We start from the raw sequence: 24,501 nt of genomic DNA on the forward strand, positions 1-24,501 counted from the left end.
AACTATTGGCATAATCGATTAAATCAGAGAAAATTTCGTTTTTAGGCAGCAGAGTGGTTTCGACTTTTTAGGACACATGTATGCATTATAACAGATTTATCGAAACATATATAATCACATCAAGAAGTTAATCAAGAGATATATTTTTGCATTTTTAACATATATCATTCAAACATGAAACACATAGGCATAGAGAAGCAAGACAATTTATGCAAACAGCTAAACAATTTTTAAACAAGATATTGTTCATCAAGAATTCCTAGTTCTCTCCTTAGAACATAGAAGGTATCCCTGGGAAGGGGCTTGGTGAAAATATCTGCTAACTGTTTAGATGTTTCCACAAATTCAAGAACACAGTCACCTTTTTGTACATGGTCACGCAAAAAATGATGTCTAATTTCTATATGCTTTGTTCTAGAATGCAAAACGGGATTCTTGGATAGGTTAATGGCACTTGTATTATCGCATTTTATTGGAATCTTTTCGAGTTTAAGACCAAAGTCCTTAAGTTGCTGCTTCATCCAAAGGATTTGAGCGCAACACACACCAGCGGCAATGTATTCCGCTTCAGCGGTGGACAAAGCAACACAGGCTTGCTTCTTGCTGTGCCATGCTACTAATGAACTGCCCAACAAGTGGCAAGTACCACTAGTGCTTTTCCGATCCAACTTACATCCGGCGAAATCGGAATCGGAATAACCCACCAAGGATAGTGAGGCATCCCGAGGATACCATAATCCCATGTTAATAGTTCCTTTTAGATATCTCATGATTCTTTTAACAGTTATATAGTGTGATTCTCTAGGTGATGATTGATATCTCGCACACATGCATACACTGAACATGATATCAGGTCTACTTGCAGTTAAGTAAAGTAAAGACCCAATCATACCACGATACTTCGTTACCTCGATTGCTTTTCCTTTCTCATCTTTGTCTAAGTAGCAAGCAGATGCCATAGGTGTGGAAGCTTCCTTACATTTGTCCATTTCAAATTTCTTGAGTAGCTCTTTGCAGTATTTCGCCTGATGGATGAATATCCCACTTTCTAGCTGCTTTATCTGCAATCCTAGAAAGAATGTGAGTTCTCCCATCATAGACATTTCGAACTCCCCCTGCATCATCTCAGAAAATTCTCTACACAAGATATCATTAGTAGATCCAAATATTATGTCATCTACATAGATTTGTACAAGCAGAACATGATTTTCTGATTTTCTAATAAAAAGCGTTGTGTCAACCAAGCCTCTCTCGAACCCTTTTTCTAAAAGAAAGGTACTAAGTCTGTCATACCAAGCTCTAGGAGCTTGTTTGAGACCATATAGTGCCTTTTTAAGTTTGTAAACATGGTTCGGATATTTAAAATTTTCAAAACCAGGCGGTTGGTCAACATAAACTTCTTCTTGAATGTATCCATTCAGGAAGGCGCTTTTTACATCCATTTGAAAAAGTTTGAAATTCATTAAAGATGCAAAGGAAAGAAGCATCCTGATGGCCTCTAATCTGGCTACAGGAGCGTAGGTTTCGTCATAATCGATACCCTCCTCCTGGTTGTAGCCTTTGGCCACCAAACGTGCTTTATTTCGAATTATTAAGCCAGATTCATCAAGTTTATTTCTGAAGACCCATCGAGTACCAATTACGGGATGATCATTAGGTTTGGGGACCAAGTCCCACACATTATTACGCTCAAACTGGTTTAGCTCTTCTTGCATAGCTATACCCCAGTGTACATCCTCAATGGCCTCATCAACGGTCTTAGGCTCAATTTGCGATACAAAAGCTACAAAATTACAGAAATTTCGTAAGGAACTACGGGTTACCACTCCCGTAGATATGTCACCTATAACTTTATCAATTGGGTGAGCTTTCTTTGTTTTCCACACGGTAGGCATGTCTGAGTGCTCTTGAGGTTCGATTTGACCTTCATCATTGGCTCCTTTTTCATTATCCATGTCCTTGGAGTATGCTTCTTCCAAAGCACCTGCAACATCATCAGAAACGACCTTTCTCTTCTCTTTTGGAGAAGATTCGTCAAACTGTACATGGATAGACTCTTCAACTTGCATTAAATATTTGTTAAAGACTCTGAAAGCTTTGCTATGAATCGAGTATCCCAAAAATATTCCCTCATCGGCTTTAGAGTCGAATTTCCCTAAGGCCCGCTTTCCATTATTTAATATAAAACATTTGCAACCGAAAGCGTGAAGATGGGATATATTTGGTTTGCGGCCTTTTAAAAGTTCATAAGGAGTTTTGTTCAAGTTTGGCCTTAAGAGTACTCGATTTATAACATAGCATGCAGTATGAACTGCATCAGCCCAGAAGTACTTGGGGGTATTACTTTCGTTAAGCATGGTTCTCGCTAATTCTTCTAAAACACGATTTTTCCTCTCTACAACTCCATTTTGTTGTGGAGTGCGAGGAGCAGAGAACTGATGCAAAATGCCATGCTTATCACAGAATTTGTCGAACTGAAAGTTCTCAAATTCTCCCCCGTGATCACTTCGTATATATATTATTTTTAGGTTAAGTTGGTTTTGGATTTGCTTGGCAAGATTTTTAAAATTTTTGAACGCGTCGCTTTTTGATGATAAAAACAATGTCCATGTAAATCTAGAGAAATCATCAACAATAACTAGAGCGTAGTAACTACCACCAAAACTCATGATTTGTGATGGTCCAAACAAGTCCATATGGAGTAGCTCCAAAGGTCTTGAAGTGGATATCACATTTTTATTTTTAAAAGAGTTTTTGGTTTGTTTACACTTTTGACAAGTGTCACAAATTTCTTTAGTTTTAAAATTCAATTTTGGTAGCCCCTCAACTAGTTCGTTTGATGATAATTTATCTAGATGCTTTATATGGATATGTGCAACACGTCTATGCCATAGCCAGATGTCATCTTCTTTAGAAATAAAGCATTTTGAAAATAATGTAGTGACATCGTCCAAATTAACCATGTAAATATTATTTATACGGTGACCAACAAATTTAACGTTATTAGATAAAATATCACGAATGACACAACAATCAGAATCGAAGGATACACGATTACCTTTATCGCAGAGTTGGCTTATACTCAACAAGTTATGTTCTAGTCCTTCAACATAAAGGACATTATCAATCAGAGTTTGGGATGAGTTACCAACTGTTCCTGTGCCGAGTATCTTTCCCTTGTTGTTGTCTCCATAAGTGACGTATCCTTTTCCTTTAAGTGAGAGATCCAGGAAATTTGATCTATCACCTGTCATATGCCTCGAACACCCACTATCTAAGTACCATTTTTGTCCATGTGTTCGGAGACATACCTGCAAAATAGATTACTTACTTTTCTCAGGTACCCAATTTATGTTGGGTCCTTTTCTGTTAGTGATTAGGGAATCATCTCCCTTCTTTTTCCATACATAAACTCCGCTAGGTATACCATACTTTTTGATATAGCATGAATGATAAGTATGACCATATGTGTTACAATAAAAACAAGTAGGAGAATGCTTATGATATTTGTTTTTAGCTTGAGCTACCGGTTTTCTATATGGTCGCTTCTTTTTAGCAGTGCGAGTATAACCTAGACCAGTTCGATCACCAACATTTCTAGTTTGATTAAGCAGGTTATCTAATTGCAGTTTACTGTTTGTGAGACGTGTGAGTTTTTCATTTAGTTTAAAATTGTCCTCTTGCAAAGTCTCGCAAGTCTCACAGACAGGTTTTTGACATAAGTTACTAGCAGAGCAGTTACATGAACTACAAGAATAGATGAGATCTAAAGTTTCATTTTCCAGTTTTAATTCATCTAATTCTTTTTGTAATTGGCTTATTTTTTGTTCGTTTATCAGGATTATCCTTTTCCTATCAATGTTAATTCTAGCCAATTTCTTTAATTCATCATGCAACTCGACATAAGCATCATACAATACATCATAAGGAGGTGAATCATCCGAAGTGGATGAGGTGTCAGAATATACCTCATCATTGCCCTTGCATGAGTCTGAATTTGTATCGATGTCAGATCTGGCCATCAGACACAGCTTTGCTGACTCCTCCTCACTTGAGGTGCTTGATGTCGACTCCTCCTCAGGTACATCCCAAACGATGTAAGCTTTCTTGGATTTGAAGTCCCTGGGAGTGCTCTTTTCTGAATCAACCTTCTTTAGGTAGGTTGGACACTGAAACCTCATGTGCCCTACTTTTCCACACTCATGGCAAGTGAAGCGATCCTTGTTATTCTTGCCTTTACTGGTTGACTCTTTCGCTTCCTTCTTTTGAAACTTTTTGAGTCCTCCTTTTCTTTTAATGAATTTGCTAAATTTTCGGACTAGGAGACCCATAGTTTCATCATCTAGATCGGAATCAGATTCATCATCAATTTTCTCTTCTTTGTCTTTGGAGGTCGTGGCCTTCAATGTGATGCTCTTCTTCTTCCGGTCTGATTCTTCATTCATGGTCAAGCGACCCAACTCCATTTCATGCTCTTGAAGTTTTCCAAATAAAGTAGCTAAAGGCATAGAATCTAAATCTTTAGACTCAACAATTGCAGTCACCTTTGGTTGCCATCTCCTGTCAAGACAACGCAAAACTTTATTAGTTAGTTCACCTCTAGCAAATGATTTATCGAGAGCAACTAAATGGTTGACAATATGAGTGAATCGCTTTTGCATATCACATATTGATTCGCTTGGTAACATGCGAAACAACTCATATTCGTGGGTCAGCGCGTTCAGTCTTGCGCGCTTGACTTCGCTAGTGCCTTCGTGAGTCACTTGTAAAGTGTCCCACATTTCTTTCGCATTATGGCACTGCGAGACCCTAAAGAATTCATCATATGATAGGGCCGATGTGATGATGTTTTTGGCGCGCAGGTTATGCTGGACCTTTTTGCGCTCATCATCGGTCCATAAACTTTTCGGTTTATCTTTAGGTTGATCGTCCACAAGATGTTGTGGAACGTAAGGGCCGTTGACTACGGATTCCCAAATATCCGAGTCTATGGCCTCAATAAAAATTTGCATGCGCACTTTCCAGTAGGCATACCCTTCACCACTGAATATTGGTGGTCGATTAATGGATGACCCATCACCACCAAATGGATTTGAAGAACCCATTCCTTTTCCCTTTAGGATCACGAATACGCGGTTGAGCTAGCACTTCGTACTAGCTCTGATACCACTTGTTAGGTATCAGTGGTTACAATACACCTAGAAGGGGGGGGGGGTTGAATAGGTGTCGCGGTTAGAATTACCGCTTTTCGCAAATCAACACTTAATGCTGAATCAACCCTATTTAATCGATTAAGGAGAAAAGGATAATCGATTATAAGCACAGTCTTAATCGATTAACACAAAAAACAGTTTTAAACAGAAACTATTTTAATCGATTAATAGAAACAGTATAATCGATTAACACAGGAATATTAATCGATTAAACAGAACCAGTAAGCAATTACAGAAACGATTAAATGCGAAACAAATAACCGATAACAGAACGAATACAGAGCTTACAAATTTGTATATCAGAATAGCTTGCAATACAACAAAAGAACAGAATGTATTAGTTGAATCAAATATACAAATTAAATCGATTGAAAAACAGTAAAGAGAGAGAGAGAAACAAATCCTGCAAATCGAATTTTTATCCTGGTTCGTTTGCTGTCCACTGCAAACTACATCCAGGCCTCCCGGCTGACTTGGGAGATTTCCTTCACTATAATCGAATCAATGTAATTTACAAACACATTATCCAATTACAACACTTAGCAAATGACAAGAAATCAAAGAAACTATCCAATGGTTTGACTCCCTTCCTACCGATAAAGAAAACGTTTCTTTCGGCGTAGCCCCAGCCAAAGAATCTCTCGTTCTTTCCTTTTCTTACACTCTAAGCTATGAAGAAACACACAATCTCTACTGGTGATACGACACCAAGAGATTCCCTTTCACAACAATTACACAAGAATTACAAGAGTAATATTAAGCTATACCTAAGCTCAAATACAACATGAAGGCTTTACTCTAATGCACATTTAACACAAACACATGTGAAATGACAAGTATTAGTTATGAAAACAGAAGTTACAGAATTATAAAATTCATGAAAAACGCATCAAAAATATGCATGAACATGTGAGGGAAAACATGAGAGATTATAACATGAAATGCACTCAATCCTAAAGCAAGGAATCTCTCATTTCTAAACTCACTAATGCAATTAACAAATAGATGCAGCAATTAACACGTAGAATGCTCTAACTCTCTAATAAATGCAACATGCAACTTATGAGATTAATTCTGAAAACGCAGTTTATAAAGAATCAGTCCAGAACCCCAGATAATCGATTAAATACCTTCTTAATCGATTAACGGGACTAAAAATCATAACTGATTCTGTTTTTCAGTTTTTCAGTTTTAACAACTTAAAAATCAGTTAGGTTAATCGATTAACGTAAACCTTTAATCGATTAACTGCATTACAAAAACGTGTTCCAGTGGCAACCACTTTACACAGCAGTTGGGTTAATCGATTAAAGGTATGGTTAATCGATTAACACTAAATAAAATATGTATTTTCAAATAGAAAACATCAAATATGTTATGCACTTAGATAATACATGTTTGACACTTAGTTTTATGCCTAGAATGCATATATACATGTATTTATGTAATGCATGAACATATTATCAAATGAACATATCTCATGGATGAAATGATTTAAAGATAAATGCATATGAGACATGTTTTAGGTGCCCTAAGCCTTCGACTCAACTTAAACTAGAAACTAGTCTAAGCCTAGTACCAAATAAAAGACTCAAGCACGTTGGATTGTTGGTTATCTTCAAGCACTTTTGGGCACACATTGTCCTCATCAAAACCATGACGTTCAAGGAGAGCTTTCCAAAGTGTTCCTCTTGACATGCACACTTTCACATCATCCTTCAATATTTTATTTATTTATTTAAAAATAAAAACTTATATCTCAATTTAATGCATGGATTTTTTGTTTTTGTTTTTGTTTTTTGGGTCAATATGATTTGTGAGGTGGATTATGTGATGGTAAATTTGCAAGATCAATGCATTAGTATATACTTGTTAAAAAGAAATGCAATGAAAAATAATTTTTTTATTCATAAAGAAATATGAGACCCTTTATTTTGCAACCCTAAAGCCTTGGGTGGAGCCAAGAGGGTGTATTACAATATAGTTCTAGAGAAATAACACTTGGTTGGGATGAGTTCCTGACGAATGGAGTTTGTTTCACGCCTTCCTCAAATCAAAGCATCTCCTTGAAACTTGATTAGTCCTTCATTAATCAAGTCTCGTACATTGCCCTTTAACTGATTGCAACCGTCTGTCGGATGTCCTGATGCTCCTCCATGATACATACAACAAGCATTCACGATGAAACCCTTTGGATATGGAGGCACCACCTCCTTAAAGGGAAGGATAGTTAACAAACCTCTCTGAACAAGTTGTGGCAGCAACTCAGAGTAAGACACGAGGATCACATCTTAAAGACTTTTCTCTTTCATTTTCGAGATGGTCCTCCTTGATTGTGAGTAGAAATATAATGTTATTGGAGGTGATGATGTCGTTGAGGTTTTTTGAAAGTTTCGATGAATGATGAATCACCTTCCATCCATTCACCTACAGTTTTATCCCGAGTTATATGTTGAGTTGTATCCTTCACACTTCTACCATTTCTTAGGCGACTTTTTATTTTCCCCCCCTATGATCATCAGTTGACGGAATCCCAAAGATAAGCATCCCAACATCGCACTCGGGAATTGTGGTTGGAGAGTGATGATAAACATTGAAACACAATCTTCATCAGATATCTTGGGCTTAACCTCAGCAGCCATTTCTGCCCACCTTTGGATATACTCAGTGAAAGTTTCATCATCTCTCTTGATCATATTTTTGATTCTTGTCCTATCAGGAGCTATATCAATGTTGTAATCATATTGCTTGAGAAAAGCATCACATAAATCCTTGAAACATTGAATTTGTGAACGTTCAAGTCGTAAGTACCAAGTGGTGGCAGCTCTAGTTAGGCTTTCTTGAAAGAAATGGATCAACAACTTGTCATATTTAAAATAGGGAGTCATCTTCCTAGCATACATAGTCAAGTGGTCTTTATGACAAGAAGTTCCTTGATATTTGTCAAACGTTGGCACTTTGAACTTTGGTGGCACAACCAAACCCAAGACTAAACATATGTCACTGACATCCTTCAAACCATATGAATTGGCTTCTTCCATGGTTCTGATTCTTTTCTCTATGACAATTATTTCCTCTCGATCATGAGAACTAGTAGAGTGATTGGGGTAGTCTCGGTCAACTGGAATTTCCTTGTGGAAAAAGTTTGCAAACTAGCTTATGAGGATAGTGTATCAATCCAGGCCACTAATCTATTTCCTCTTTCTGGATCGCTTCAGTCGGGCCCATTTTTATCTCCTTTGAAATCAATTTTAATTCATGAGCGCATTTGGCAATGGATAATGAAATGCATGCTATAAGTTTGGATATAAAGTGTATGAATGAATGGATGATGGTGCATGAATAATGTATGTATGTTTTTTTTTCTTGGATGAATGTATTTGATGTTGCATGCATGAATTTTTCTGAATAATATTAGTGTATGCAATTTATGGTGTAATGATGTATGAAATATAATTTTTGAATGATTATTTTTTGTTTAATTTTTTTAATAAGCATATGAATGCATGAATTGATGAATGAATGACATATTTTTTTATTTATTTTTACATGAATGTGTGAATGAAGTTTTTTTATAAATGTTTGGATTATGATATTTTATGAATGTTTAAATGATAATTTTTTTTATGAATATTTAGATAATATATATTTCGGATGGATGTTTGAATGATTAGTTTTCTAAATGAATGCATTACATTCCATACATCACAGTGCATGTTTATTAAATGTGATTAAAATTGTTTATATAAACAAAATGATGAATGAATATGCAATGATACATTCAATGATTTATGGTTAATACAATAATATATGTAATGATTAATTTATTATATGAAATGGTGTAAATCTTTTTTTTAGGATGGTTGACTCTATCTTGTGTGATAATGCAGCTCATTACAACATAAACTAAATACCATGTTAGGATATATATTCATTATATTGTTAAGGCTTAGTCTAAGTTTTTTTTAAAAGTGGACAAATTTACCCTCGGTCTTAGGGCCCATCATTGTGAGTGATGTTTATATTTTGGGGCGTAACCCCAAAGTTTTACAAAATTTATGTTATATTTTTTTTGGGAAAGAAAAAAAACTACCCTAAGGTATGGAACCATTTTGTGGGCATGCAATTGTAGTGCAATAACAAAAATGAGTGATGAACTTTGAAATTATTTAGAACGTTAAATCTCATTTTATGGCATGCATGAATGCAGAATGGAGTGGACATAATTTGCTTCCAGTGTCCTATACATGGTATACTTATAGGGATTTGGATAGACTAATGGTCACACAACCCTATGGCAATGTATTAGGTTTCATTAAAGTGGATACGGTGGTCCATTATGTTAATATCAGGAGACAAATCTAACACTAGTGAAACACATGTCCCTCTTATATCAATCTTAATCTCTAACAACCTGGGTATATGGCGTATGTGCATGTAACTCAAGTGTATTGTGAGTGTGTGAGGAAGCAAAATATTTTAAAATAAACCCCCACCCCAAAGCTACATAAAACATGGTAAGTATATTCAAATAATTAATTGACTTGAATAAAATAAATAAATAAATGAACCAATACGCCGAAAAATGTTTGTGTAAAAAAAAGAAAAAAAAAGTATTTAAAAACAAGCAAAACGTAGCACTAGGCCTGACTCTCTCAAAAAAGTCCCTAGTGGAGTCGCTAGTTATCGCGCCCGGATTTTCGGTTACGCGACCTCATAGAGTCGCCACTATATTTTATGGTTAAAAATGTAGAAAAATATTGTAAACCCAATTACATTGAGCTTTTGGATTGTGATATTCAGGTTCGGGAGTTGACTACAGATCAATGAAGGTTTTAGCACCTCGCCCGCATGACATTAAATGATACCCTTGTCAATTGTATGATTTAAATACCCTTAAGTTATTTAAAATTAAATTTGTGCACAACAAAATATTTATTTATTTTTATTTTTAAGTCTGACAATGTTACTTGCTCCTACGTATTCCTAAACATTTTAGGAAATCAACACTTACGTAGTTCTAATTTTAAAATGGTTTGTCGGTAAAATAATTATCTATTTAAAAAAGGGTGAAGCAACATAAACTAATGTTCGCACCGCATCCCATTTCAAAGAGGTTTGAAAATAATTATAAATATATTTATTGGTTTTATTGTTACCTTAGAAATTAATCGAGTAAAAAGAAGCGTCGTAACACGACCGTTCAAGGATGATACAAGGAGAAGAAGTATTAACACGACCCCACTCCACCCTTTGATTAATCCCAAAAAACGTTATACATTTTTAAACAATATTCATTTTTGTAGTAGAAAAAAGGTTAAATAAATAAGTAGATTCCATATGAATAAGGCCTAGCGTTTTCAATTATCTAGTTGGAGCTGTCATTGTTTAAAATAGAAGATATGAACTTGTATGTGTTATATAATATAATTATCTACAAATATAAGGGTTAATTAAATGAATAAACAAAAATAATAAAAGTGCAAATAAGGCTTGACACTTTTCATTACTTGGTTGATGTTATTTTAAAATAAGAGAAATAAACTTATATATATTATATAGTATTATTTTTTACAATAGAAGAATTAATTAAGGAACAAATAAAAGCTTACTAGTAAAGATAAAATAGGAATAAGGCTTAGCATTTTCGTTACTTGATTGATATTATTATTTTGTTATTGTTTTAATGTAAACAAAAAAAAACAGGGGACATTACAAAAGGGAAAACCATACATTAATATATATAAAATGAAAGGGAATACTCAAAGCAAATAGAAGAAAATGATACGTGCAAATTGGAGTAAGTGGCTTGAGCCACTGCTTGGTGTATATGGCTTAGGAGTCATATGTCGGCATCGTAGAATTGCTAGCCAAGGATTGGCTAATCTGGTTATTGTTGGGACTGTGGCATGAAGTGCTATGTATGATGATTGGAGTCTTTGATGATAGTGATGTTGTGAGAGTTAGGGGATTTGATTCAATGGAGAGAACGCCAAATGGGATAGTCAACTTCAACACATGGTGATTAAGTCTTTGTACGCATTTATGTGTATGAGGATGTGCTGTTTTTTTATGGATGTATTAAGGAAATGTACGAAGATATGATGGGGCTTGAGATTAGTATTGATGTTGGGGATGGTTAGAACACAGAAAACGTTTCACCCAATGATCCATTTTCTATATATATTATTTTCTCATTGCTTTTGTTTTCATTTTTTCTAGATAAGGATTGGGTTTTTTGTGTGCGTCTTCCCCCAAAAAAGTGTCTATGAGAAAGAGAACAATATATATGAGAGAGGGTGTGAAGGTGAGGTGGTATATTTTTTTGGGTTTGTTGAGAATTGTTTGTGGAGTTGGAGAAAACGTGGGAGGTTTTTTTATGTAGAAGTGTTGAGAGGGGAGAGCGGGGTTCCGTTGTTGAGAGATGGGAGAGTAGGTGGTTTGGGATTAAAGGGTGATGTGGGTGGTTTGGAATTGATGAATGATATGAGTACACAACGTGTAGGAAATGTGTAGGAAATGAGTGCGTAGGGCTTTTGGGTTAAATTCTAGTTGTGGGAATACATGATTTGAAGAGAAAGATAACACCATGAACAACCATGTTGTTGTCTCCCACCGAATCATAGACCCCAAATATTTATGGTATAAATGTTGGGTAAAACTACTTTATTTGAAATAGAATGGGCATGTAATACATATTTGGTGTTCTACATACATATGTGGATACTAAGTAATTTAACATATAATTTTAGAATCTAGATTGTCATTGAAACTTTTGATATTGGAGTTTTCTACCATATTTCTTAAACAATTTTGACATTGTTTCTAGTATTCTAGAAAAGGGGGGACTCACTTACTCCTCATCATAACCATCAATTTAGGGAAATTCAATGGTTTGAATTAGTGAACAGATATTCATAGAATTTATGGCTATGATGAGGAGTAAGTTTAAAAAACTTATTCTTAGAGTCACTTTTCTAAAAATTGTATACGAGTGATGTGTGTAATTTAAACCTTAATTTGAGCCAGACAAATATTTTGTTTTGACGCACCATTAATGGAGCAAGACAAACATACAATGTTCTTTCATCGAACCACTAATTTTTGACTCGTCTTTAACCATATGAGATGGATCTTCATGTATGCTCTACGTGACATATTAAGAAGATGAAGGAAATATTGGCTTTCAACCACGTTGTTGTTACATAGAAAGTAAGAAACATGATCGTTTGACTGGCATTTCTGTAACAAAAGAGTAAATATACATTTTAATTATCATGTTTTTGATTTTACTAATTTCGTATTTGAAACATTGAAAAACTTGAAGTAGTCTCCAAAAAGTTCAAATATAAGTCAAATTAGTCACTATCAAATGTTGTAAAACCTATTAAAAAAGATTAATTTAACTCACATATAAAATTTTTAGAAATCATTTTGAGTTTTTTAATTTATAAGAAACCAAAGTATTAAATTCGAAAAATATGAAAAACTGAAATAGTATTTTTAAAATAGTGATTTTGAATCAGATGTATTATCACCAATTTAAATAGAGAGGCAATGACATTTGTAATTATTTATAAAAATTCTAAATCGGTCTCCCCTTCACCCGATGCAAAATGCATTAATAATAAGGAAGCTAATGTTAATACCATATATTTTGTCCTAGACTTTGAATGTAACAGGACTTTCTATAACTTATCATTGTTATCCTTAATACCATAACTATCGTCATTCATGACACTATTGCCATTGTTATACTGTCATTATGGGGAATTTAACCATCTTTTGTATTATGGGGAATTTCCCACCCTCCTTTTCTTTATACTAGCTAGGGTGATAATATTCTAGCATTTGACCCTTGTTGTATGGTGAGAATTTCTTATCACTCTCATTTTTTTCATTAGAGACTTACTCATTCTTGTAACTTTTTCAATTTTTGAAATCTTTCTTATCTTTCTTTTGATTCTTTCTAAAAGCTCATACCATTGATTGTCTCGTGATTCTAAATCAAATTTGAACAGAAGCAAAGGATTGTGATTTTCTTCTTCATTGAAGAAATGAGTCTCCATTATGCACTTTGGAAGTCCAAAACCTTGTTCATGTGGATACAAATAGAGGCATAACTACTTTTATTGTGTATGTGATTGATATTACAGTTCAGACTCCCGCTCATGGTGGGGTTCGTGATCAGGATTTGATCGTGATTCATACTAGTGAACCATTCTTTGCTCAACAAGTAATAGTTTGCTTTAGCTGGTCCATGCCCCTAATTATGGATTTTTGGTAGGAATGACAACGGGGTGGGTCAGGGCCAGGTTTGCACATACTCAAACCCGAACCTGAAATTCAAAACCCAAATCTGAAATTCAAAAACCGAACCCAACGGGATTGAAAATAAAGATAGCATCCCGAACCCGAAAAAACCCCAAAAATTATAAATATACTAATAAAAATATGATATCATTTTCGTTTTATTTTTCTCTAGCATTTGTATTTTCTCTTGTATTATTTCATTTTTTTATGTTTGAAGATCCAATAGTATGTAAAGTAAAATTATAAATTAAAAACAATGGGCACGTGATAGAAATTTCAATTTTAAATTGAATTATATTACTTCGGGACGGGTTTGGGTTATGGTATTTGCTCTACCAAACCCGAATCCGAAAGTTAAACCCAAGTAAAACCTGAACCCAGACTCAATCACATCGGGTTTTCCTCGTTAAATTCAGGTTTGGTTCAGACAGGTATCCACATGTTCGGTTTTCATTGTCATCTCTAATTTTTTTATGGGAGTTCCAAATTTAGCTACTAAACACATATTAAAAACTATTTTTTCCTATTTATGAAAATGTCATTAGTATTTTGTTAAGTTTATAATCAACCTATAACAAGCCAAAACCCAAAAGTTTAACTTTTTTTATGGCAAAAATAAAAAAATTATTCATGAACAGGTATCAAAATATTTTTAATTAAGGAATAACACCAAAACTTATGTACCAAAAAAGAATAACACCAAAACTTATGTGCCAAAAAAAGAATAACACCAAAACTATTAACCTTTCTCTAACTAAAGACATACATGGAGTTAGACGCTATGACTTCTCACCATCCTTATTTATTTATATCTATCAATATTATTTTTATTATTTATTAGACTATAATATCTATGTAGTATTATTGTAAAAATTTATATACATTTATTACATCATCTACCATCATTTATATTACAGTAAATTATATTGACACCACTGAGTTTTAGCGAAATTATACAAACCACCACTTATTTTTTTACATCTGCACAAACCATGAGAAATAAATGTAATATTTTAAACAAAAAATGTAATAAATGCAATTAAGTTAAACAAAACATGATATATTATGGAGACATGTCTAAATAATATACAAACTAATGTATCTTTATTATTTTTGGTTCGTTATGATATATTACAAGAGCGATTTAAACATTATCTCTTTAGAATTTTTCATGCATTCTATAACAAAAAATAATAAAGATACATTGATTTGTATATTATTTGAACTTGTCTCCATAGTATATCATGTTTTGTTTAACTTGATTGCATTTTTTGTTTAAAAGATTACACTCATTTCTCATGTAGATGTGATAAGTATAATTTGTGTAGTGTAAAAAAGTGAGAGTGATTTGTATAATTTCGCTAAAACTCAATGAGTGTTACTAATTCACTCTTCATATTTTTTTTTTTTATATTTTGAAAACTATATAATAATATAACATGAATGTAGTGATGAGTGTATATATTTTTTCTTATTATTATTATCATTATTTCTTTCTAGGGTCTTACTCTCGTAGATTGTGCCCCTTCAAGTGTTGTCAAGTCCTGACCCATCACAAGCAAGCGCGCCACCCACCTAGGGTTTCTTCCGTTCCCAAATCTCTCAATCATGACGGATGGCTTCTGGAATCAACGCCACCATCAGCCGCCGCAGCAGCCGCCGCCCCTTCTTCCCCATTCCGCCATGCTTAAACGACCCCGTTCTGATTACGGTTCGTTCCCTATCCATTCTTATCCTCAAATTTCTATTTTTTCATCATTTTACAAATCCTTTCATTTCCCTTATTCTCCCTTATCGGGATCCGTTTGAAATGGTTTTCTTTTGTCATTTAAAGATGTTATTGTTAGATATGTAGGATTTTATGTTCATAAAAGTGAATAATGGATTATTCGAAGGTTACATCATAATTTTTCAATTTAAAGATGATTCTTTTGAAGAAAAGTTACTCCTCCTTTTATGTTGTTGCGGTTCCATTCCCCTCTTGGAGTTCATTGTGAGTTTTCCACACTTGATTATGGACCTGGTGGAAAAGTAATGGTTTATTTGTGTTTTCATGCTTTTGGCTGAGAAAAAGGACTTTAAAGATTAAAGTTTAGAATTCTAATTGAAGATAACAGTTTTCTGCAACCTATATGGTATGGGCTAATAAGATGTCATGTAGTTGCAGTTGATTTCACCAATGTTTCAGAGGGTTTATATGTATAAGTCAAGGAAGCTGTTATTTGTAGCCTTCCAAAGTTAGGGTTTGATATTTAAGTATGCAGCATGTTAATTAACTAAATTAACTGTGGGCTACATTGGCGTGTCAAGTCTTATTAGACTATGTCTGTTTGACATCTATACGCATAGAAAGGTCTGTTGAAGCCCACTAGTAAGGAGAGTAGAGGAAGGCCGAGAAAAGTTATAGGCAAAACCGTTAAGAGGGACTTAGATGTAAATGGTTTTTCTGTTGACATGGTTTGTGACACTACATTATGGTATTATTTAGTCCATGTAGCCACCGCCACCTAGTGGCAAAAACATCGTTGTTCTTGTTGTTGAATGTCGTGGAGTGTTTTCAAGGATTTGTCTTTTGATAATTAAAGCACCAAGTTTCTGGAATGACTTCTCATTGAACATCACTCGAACTTGTAGAAAAAAGCTGGTAATATACTTGTAAATCTTGTAGTGATGATTTCATATGTATCCCAACCTTGATAACAATAACAACCGAGCCCAATCTTGATCTTGCAACAAAATTTTGCCTCATCACATTTTCGTTAATAGCATACCAACATTGAGCTAGTTTTGCATGCAATGATAACAGCCAAACTTGTAGGTGTACTTGCACATGTAAACTAATAGTTTGTGAGGCCTGCTGTGATTGCAAAGCGGTAATGTTTTGGGATTAATGGTGACCCACCACTTCCCTCCCTTATTTTACCCAAATCCATCATGTTGATTGAGCAGAGCCCGACTCCAACAGTACTTGTCATGTGCAACGGCCACCATTTGAAGTGAGGAAACAGTTTTGGTGCAGAGAAGTGGGAGTGACATACACAGTTGTGCCAACCTACAATATACATTTAAATCAGCTGGCATTACAGATGTTGTACCAATCATCATTAACCCCTGATTACCCAGTAGGAAACCCAGTAATGAACCTCCCGAAAACTTGAACCAGGACAAGAGTAGTTGGAAGAGGTAGCAGAGTATGCAACTGCTGGTCCCCGTTGACTCCACTGGGTATTTTCCTGCTCAACTTCTTTCAAAGGGACTGAATCTCCGACAATCATGCCCCCACCTTATGGTTCTTCACCTTCGCTAACAAACCCTCTGAGCTCAGCAACGAAATCCTCTGGCACCAAGTACACCACCACTTTGTCTCTGACAGGTTGAACATGAGGAGCAAGTTGACATAGTTTTCTGGGTCTAAGATGTCTGAGTTGCTGAAGGTTTGGAATACAATTTTGGACACGTCCTAGAAAGGTGACGGGCAGGGCTAGGGCTAGGGCTTTACATTTGAAGAAGAATAAGATGGGTGATGGCTGGGAGAAAGAAACATGAGACAAACAAACCCTAGCATTTGAGGCTTTTCTTAACAGTGATGGATCACATGCTTTCAATGTGAAACCCTAAACTCCATCTCATTACACTGTCAGCTATTAGTTTACATGTGGCACTGATGATGTATGTGGAACTCCATTTGGAACATCATTAGTAACAGACCAAGTAACATGAAACTCCAAAACCCATAATTGTTTTTTATCAGGGACTAATTTTAAAAACAAAAACTCATTTATAAGGATGAACCACTTATTTAGTCTTTTTAATGCATTCGTTCTTAGCATCCTTATTGCACCAAGAGTTCAATAACAATGGCTTATTTCTTCTATTTGTCTTGATATATCTATTGTTGGCAGCATGATAGATTTCACATTTCAGTTCCAATAGAAAGTTTGAAATGTTAGAGGGTGAGCTTGTAGCCTGCTCTTCCTTTTATTATTTGCCTTGCATTATGGGGCGCATGCCTATTTCCCTGGGTTTTGCTACTGTTTGCGTACTTGTTTGGTGTATATCATGTCAGTACCATTAGATTTTTGAAAGCCCCAGATCATGTTTTGGGCTAAAAGTTATGGAAGCTCAACTGATTATGCAATGTGTTTTATTATATTCAGTGTTTAGCAGTTTAGAAATAGGAACTATATTATACATGAAAGTTGGAGTTTTCAACTTTGTATGGTTTTCAGTTTTAGTGTTCTTTGTTAGAGAAACAAGTTGTAAGACCAGTTTTTTTCCAGATATTTCTGCTTCTGGCTTGTCTTCAGGTAATGAGATGCATAATTATATTCCTCAAGATGGTGATCGTACTGGTCAGCGAATGTTAAAGGACACACAAACAACCGGGCCTGCTTATGATTTCTACCTTCAGAGCGGGGTAACATTTTATCTTGATATTTTTACATAATTATGTTACTGTTTCTTTCTTGGGCACTTACACTTCTTGTATGCTGAAAAACATGCCTACTGTTTCATTTTGAAGCAACTTTCTTCGTATACTTCTGGGGAAGCTAGTACAATTACTGGTCTTGGATTAGGAAGGGGTGCTGGTGGATTTCCTGGTCATTCATTTGCTGATCCTTCAGTCATGGGGCGTCATGGAGGTGGTGGTCCTGATCTTATACCAAATGGAAGGGGTGTTAATTATGGTGGTCCGTTACCAGTTGATGCAGTTTCCAGGCCTAGACCTGAGACAATACCTCTACCTCCAGATGCTTCGAGTACCTTATATGTTGAAGGTCTCCCTTCCGACTGCACAAAGAGAGAAGTAGCACGTATCCTTTTTTGTTCTGATGCAATTCTTAGTAATTGTACCATCTTTCATGTATATCTCCTGAGTTTCATTTGTTTTAAATTTTAATTCAGTTATTCATATTCCTTGACGTCCTCTTTAGATATTTTCCGCCCTTTTGTTGGATATAGAGAAGTGAGACTTGTTAGCAAAGAATCCAAACATGTAAGTATACCGTTTGTAATAGATTGCTGCTTGTTGTCTTTTATTTAGTTGATTGGTTGAATGTTACAATGTCCACTTTATGATGAAATGCCTGTTCATTGCAGCGTGGTGGAGATCCTCTGATCCTTTGTTTTGTGGACTTCGAAAATCCACCCTGTGCAGCAACTGCTATGAGTGCCTTGCAAGGTACCATTTCTTGTTACCTGCTGATATATTCAGCAATTAGTTTCATGTTTTGGTTCTGTGGATTATCTAGCTGAATCACTTTAAAGTGAGATGCCATGTTGGTGCAGATTGTGAAAATAGAGAAGGCTCTTAGTTTTTTGTTTCTCGGTATAGCATTGACATGACTATTAAGTTGCACTTTTTTGTCTGAATAGTATAATTATGAATCAAGAGAGTGAGCTTCGATGCAATAGTAAGGCTGATTGCCTTATGACATGGAGGTCATGAGTTCAAATCCCTGGAAACATCTTCTCCTTCTGTGAGGGTAAAGATGCATGCAACAATCCTCCCTATACCTCACTAGGTGGAAGCCTCGTGTAGTGGGTCACCCTTATTAGTGTAATTTTGAATCAGAATGTAAGAAACAAATTAAGTTGTACTGTACTTGATATGGTATGCTTATCTGACTCACAAGTTACAAAACTAAGTCAATGTTTTAGTAAATGAAATGAATACCAGCTTGCTGTAGTGAATATGCAATGCAGTGATTGGCAACTTCATAACCCTCACCTTCTTCTCAAGTAACATAAAATAAACACATACTCAGCACTCCTGCTCTGACTCTTTGCCACACTATTCGCTTCTGAATTTATGTCACCATCCTTGTCAGTAATGTCTTAGTGTCCTTTGTACTAAGGACTTTTTCTGGGAAATTATGTTACCCAATGATGGAACATTATCACCACCAGTCCACCACTATCATCAATATTATGAATTAAGATAATATTGCCTTAGCCCTTAAGTAGGATAGCTAATGGAGCTTTACTTTTTTCACCCTTCTGGACTTGATTTCAAATTTTATAACAAATTATTGGCCTTTTAAGTTTGGTGTAAACAGTTCTGTTGTTGAGCCATAAAGGAAATTTAAATTCAAGAATAATACAGGAACGAAAAATGAATAAGTATTCAATTTTAACTACTCAACTAGAATAAATACAGGAATGAAAGACTCAGTGCTGCTAGCCAGGCTTATTCTTGTTATAGTCAGTATGTGCTCCCATGGTTGGAAAGCTGTCAGTTGTTTGTGATTATTACATTCATTCATAAAATTCATTCCTGACTTTGTGTTTAATGATTTACCCCACCCAGTAAAATTAAGGCTTTTGTTATTGTATGTTTTGAAATATCTTCATGTTTGCCGACATTGTGTTTTGAACGGCACAGGTTATAAGGTCGATGAATTCCATCCTGAGTCTAGTCACTTGCGCCTTCAGTTTTCTCGGTATCCTGGTCCAAGATCTGGAGGTGGTCCAAGATCTGGAGGTGGTCCAAGATCTGGATCTAGACCTAGATCTCGTGGTAAGAGGTAAAAGCTGGTTTAGCATAGGCCATTTAAGGTTTTATGCTCATCATAATGTCGATGGTTTTATTTGTAACATGGTTTTGGGGACAGAATGTTTATGGATCATTCTTCTCCACCTGCACTGTATTGGTTCCTCAAAGCCTTGAGATATAATCACTTTTAACCGGCTGAGATTAAAACACAGTTTGATTTTGGCAAATCTTAGAAATGGAGATTGTTGGTATATGTATCCAATTAGTCTGGTATTTGGTTAATTGATTACTGTTAAGTTTAGTATGAACCTGCAGTATGGTTTATTGTAGTGTTTATTTTGTGTTGCCCAAATATATGTATTGTTATTTTATTATTCTCCTGCTTAATTTGTCCAATTGCTAGTTAGGTTTTAGAGGGAAAATGAAGACTTATGAGACATAAAATACATTTTTGAGAGAACTTTGAATTCTTCCCTTTTCCTTGTTTCCCTCGAAGCCTAACTTGGAAATGAATCCTTAGGAGGGAAGGAATGGAAATGAAAGGTTTTAGAATCATCTCATGACTACTTTTCATGACTCTCAATCCAAGCATTTCCCTTCCCACATTACTTCAAATATCAACTTGCAAATACACTCTTATTCGGTTCGGTGCTAGGGAGTCTCGTTTTGGATGAATGAGGGAATCTTTTTTAATTTTTTTTGGAACCCTCTAAAATCCTTCATATATTGTCCATTTTCATGGTTTCCATAATTTGAGTTTTTTTTGGAGATAAACATGTCAATTAGTAAAATTTATAAATATTTTTTTCTGAAATTTTCGTTTTTAATGAGATTTTTAGGAAGAGTGTAAAATATTATTATTGCTTTATCATTATTTTAGTGAAGTTTTAATTTCCTAATACCCTCCTATCAAAATATCATAGTTTTTGCCTTCCTTTCTCCTATTCTCCTTCCCTTCTCTATCGTTTCCCCTCATAATTTACGAACACAAACTAAGATTTTTATCTATCTCATTAATGAATTATAGTGACAATAAAAAAAAATCACTGAATATGAAAATTTTAAGTTTGATTATACTTTTCGTAATCTCATTTAAAGATCCAAGTTTATAAATATTAGAATTTATTTATTGCCTTTCTAAAAAGTTTTGTTAAGTTTATCTCGGTATTTTTATACCAAAGAATGTGTGAAAGTTTTATAGGGAACAAGAAATTGTAAAATTCAATTCAATCGGTGCTAATTTAAGGTAAGCTGAAGTTTTAATATACATTTTTTGGAACAAAGTTTTATATTCTTATGAAGTTATGGTAACAAATTTATCGAATAAAATTTGGAAATTGTAACTTAAAGTGAGAATCATATTTAAGGAATGATGTGTTAAAAATGTTGAGTGTTCCAATTCCATCTATTACAATTACAGAAATACTAACATACTAAAGGTTTTCTTTAGAATTTGACCTAAATATATCAATTAAAAAAAAGACTGAAATTCTGTTTCTACGTAAAGATATGTATATATTTCAACTTCCTAGCAAAATCTTATGCAGGTTATAGCTAAAGAAAAGGGTTTCACAATGTGTCAGATGTCAATTTGAAATAAGTCTCATATCATGTTTAACTAGTTCAAATGATTAAGCCGTCTAATTGGATTGAATGATTTCATATATAATTAATAATATAATCAATAAATATATATTTATATATAAATGTAAAATGTTATATAATTAATAAATATGTATAATTATAATGAAATAACAACCCTCACTATTTTTTTGGGTCGGAATAAAATAAAATATAAGAGTAGTGTTCCAATTTTTTAATTTTAGTAAACCGTCGGGTTTATTTCTTAGGTTATTATGTTTAACTGAGTTTAATATAGTCGGGTCGAAATTTTTCTGGTTCAAAGTGGTCCTTAAGACTACAAACCAAAATCATTTTCAAGTCTAGTTAGTGGTCAAACCGGTCGGATCATCTAATACGGTCCGGTTCTCATAATACTGGTTTCACTCTTATTTTTTACTTTTACCTTTTACTTATTAGTTGATGCTTGACTGAATAAACATCTAGTCGCTAGAAGTGATTTTTTTAAATTAAAAGCTTAAGCTAACATGACCTAAATGAATACCAATATGTTCAACTAACATAAAACTAGAGATGCTTGGGTACCAAATGATTTTTGTGTGGGCTTGTTACCTATTATTGTGTCGGTACTTTTATTCAATAAATTTTTTCTACACATTTATATAAGGTTTCATATCACTATCAAGGTGAGGTAGCATAATCTAGAATCGGAAAATAAAGTTGTTCAAATCATAATCAGATGATGAATTTTGTTCAAAGGTGTTGCTTATGTTCTTTCTCTTTCTTGTTCTCATGGACTGTTAACGGGGAATGATAAGCTTTTATTATTAACATTTTTCAAAGATAGGATAGTGTTGCTTTGTGCATAACACTGTTATATGATCCCAATAATTACGCCACTTTAATCATGTAAAATCAGTTTCCTCTGTACCATGAAATTGGATATTAAGTTATTACTTTAATCTTGCTTTCCTCAGTTAACATGTCCCTTGTATAAAGTAATGATGATATGTTGACAAATTAATTAGTAGTTCCACTAGGGAACATAAAACATTCTGCAGTAGTAGGAGACATTACTAGAGGACATTACTGAGGTTAAAATCAACATTTCTTTGGCGATTTATCATGGAGACATTACTAGAGGTAATAGTAGTGAAAAACGGCAACCGTAAAAGTGAAATAGTTATTGTTAGCAAATGTTGTGAAAACTCAGCCACATAGAATTTGAAGAGTCATGTATTAGGATTTAAATATTAAATCGTCTCATGGAACGGAGTAATTTCCTGTATAATTAATAATTATCCATAAATATAAATATATTTAAACACAAATTTTAACATAGTTAATAATTATTATAATTATATTAGAGTAATATCTTTTCATTTTTTTTTGAATTGGTAGAAACAAAACTTTTTTTTATAGTTTTAAGTGAACTGTCTGGTTCACTTGTTTTATAAAATTAGTATGATCAATCGAAATTTCTCTAATCCAAAAAAATTTAATCATTTATTTGGTTAAGACTACAAAACATAATCATTTTCAAATCCAGCGGTAATCTAACTATCCAATTCAGTCCTCACATTATTATTGTTAGAACCTAATTTGTTTTGACATTTAAAGAAAGAAAAACTATCCATGTAACTATTATTTATCATACTAATATAGGTACAACAAAACTGTGACTTTGTATGGGTGATTATTTTAAATACAGATCATTTTTTTAACGGTAAACAAAAATTTAAGTCAATTGAAAATAATATTAACATATTACTAAAATTACAGTGAAAATTATTAAAAAATCATACAAATGTATATATTAGTCCATAATTCAGATTAATGAAAAAGAAGAAAATTGAAAGAATGAAAAGTTATATATGTATTAAATTTTGTGGTGGCCTAATCATTCACCATCTTCCTATGGCATCACTTTTGAAGTTGGTAACAATAGACTTTTCTTCTCTTATTTTCATTATTTAAGCATGTAGGGTCTTCTTGTCCGGTTGCTGATACCATTTTCTACAAGTTGATTAAGATTCCTCACCCCTTCCCCTCCTTTTTCTAAATGCATCCATGATAGTAGGATATTGTGAGATCTGGGCATTTAATTGTTTATATGTTGATGAGACAGATTGCAAATATAGGAATTTATTTTGACCGATCAAAAAACCTTCTATATAAGATGTGACACACTGTATAATAATGTGATATTCTTTCATTATTAAGTTGTCAATAATTTAGCAAATTTTACATTGTTATACAATTTGGTGCTGCACCATAACATGCCCTTGTTGTACATAATCTTGCACTCATCTATGGGTTAGGGCCGAAGACAAAACTGAAAAGCCAACATCCATGAGAATATTCTTGTACCCATGCAGGGTAAAGTAAGATTTTCACACTTTTAATTTGTAGATAAAAATAAAATACTAATACTAATAATAATAATAGAAGAAGAAGAGATTCCACCTTTCTTTTAAGAGAAGTAATTGTTAAAAGTTTTGATTGAGAAAATTGTCATTAATGTGGATATGAGTTGAGTAAGGTTTGTCTCTTATGTGGATCTAAATGTTGATCAGGTTTTTTTAATCTTGAACTCGACCATAAATCTGAAGTTATCTCAACTCAAAAGGTCAGCTGAGTCAACTTTTTAACCTGAATGTGACTCTATATCAGAGATTAAATATAATGCATATCCCTTTAGATAGATAAATTTTTCTTAATATTATTACTATAATTTGACATATCAAATGATATATGTATATATTGTTAGTCGTATATATATGATAAAATAGATAATCAATTATACTTTCGACTAAAGAAATATTATTATATACATAATTGAATAGACATATATATAAATATGATGAATGACTATGGAACAGGCTGAGATATGTCATG

At 33.9% G+C, this 24,501-nt stretch overlaps 1 protein-coding gene across 3 annotated transcripts; it reads left to right on the forward strand.

Moving 5' to 3' along the window:
• LOC109352280 (RNA-binding protein 1-like) lies at positions 15,016-20,396 on the forward strand. Of its 3 annotated transcripts, XM_019594195.1 has the most exons (7): positions 15,017-15,237; positions 17,807-17,943; positions 18,049-18,340; positions 18,461-18,522; positions 18,627-18,708; positions 19,912-20,097; positions 20,128-20,396. In XM_019594195.1, exons 1-6 carry the CDS (start codon positions 15,135-15,137, stop codon positions 20,055-20,057), a joined length of 822 nt encoding a protein of 273 aa, XP_019449740.1. In that variant the 5' UTR covers positions 15,017-15,134; the 3' UTR covers positions 20,058-20,097; positions 20,128-20,396. The 3 variants fall into 3 exon arrangements, with proteins under 3 accessions (XP_019449741.1, XP_019449740.1, XP_019449739.1); XM_019594196.1 differs by having other exon boundaries at positions 15,016-15,237; positions 17,834-17,943; positions 19,912-20,396; XM_019594194.1 differs by having other exon boundaries at positions 19,912-20,396.

Source organism: Lupinus angustifolius, chromosome LG07 (genome assembly GCF_001865875.1).
Source record: "Lupinus angustifolius cultivar Tanjil chromosome LG07, LupAngTanjil_v1.0, whole genome shotgun sequence".
Classification (NCBI taxonomy): domain Eukaryota; kingdom Viridiplantae; phylum Streptophyta; class Magnoliopsida; order Fabales; family Fabaceae; genus Lupinus; species Lupinus angustifolius.

What these genes read in the sequence shown, in the direction of transcription:
- LOC109352280 (XM_019594194.1), top strand. Translation starts at nt 15,135, where the DNA reads ATGACGGATGGCTTCTGGAATCAACGCCACCATCAGCCGCCGCAGCAG. An exon ending in CACAAAGAGAGAAGTAGCAC is followed by an intron (nt 18,341 to 18,460) that starts GTATCCTTTTTT and finishes CGTCCTCTTTAG; the next exon opens with ATATTTTCCGCCCTTTTGTT. An exon ending in TGCTATGAGTGCCTTGCAAG is followed by an intron (nt 18,709 to 19,911) that starts GTACCATTTCTT and finishes TGAACGGCACAG; the next exon opens with GTTATAAGGTCGATGAATTC.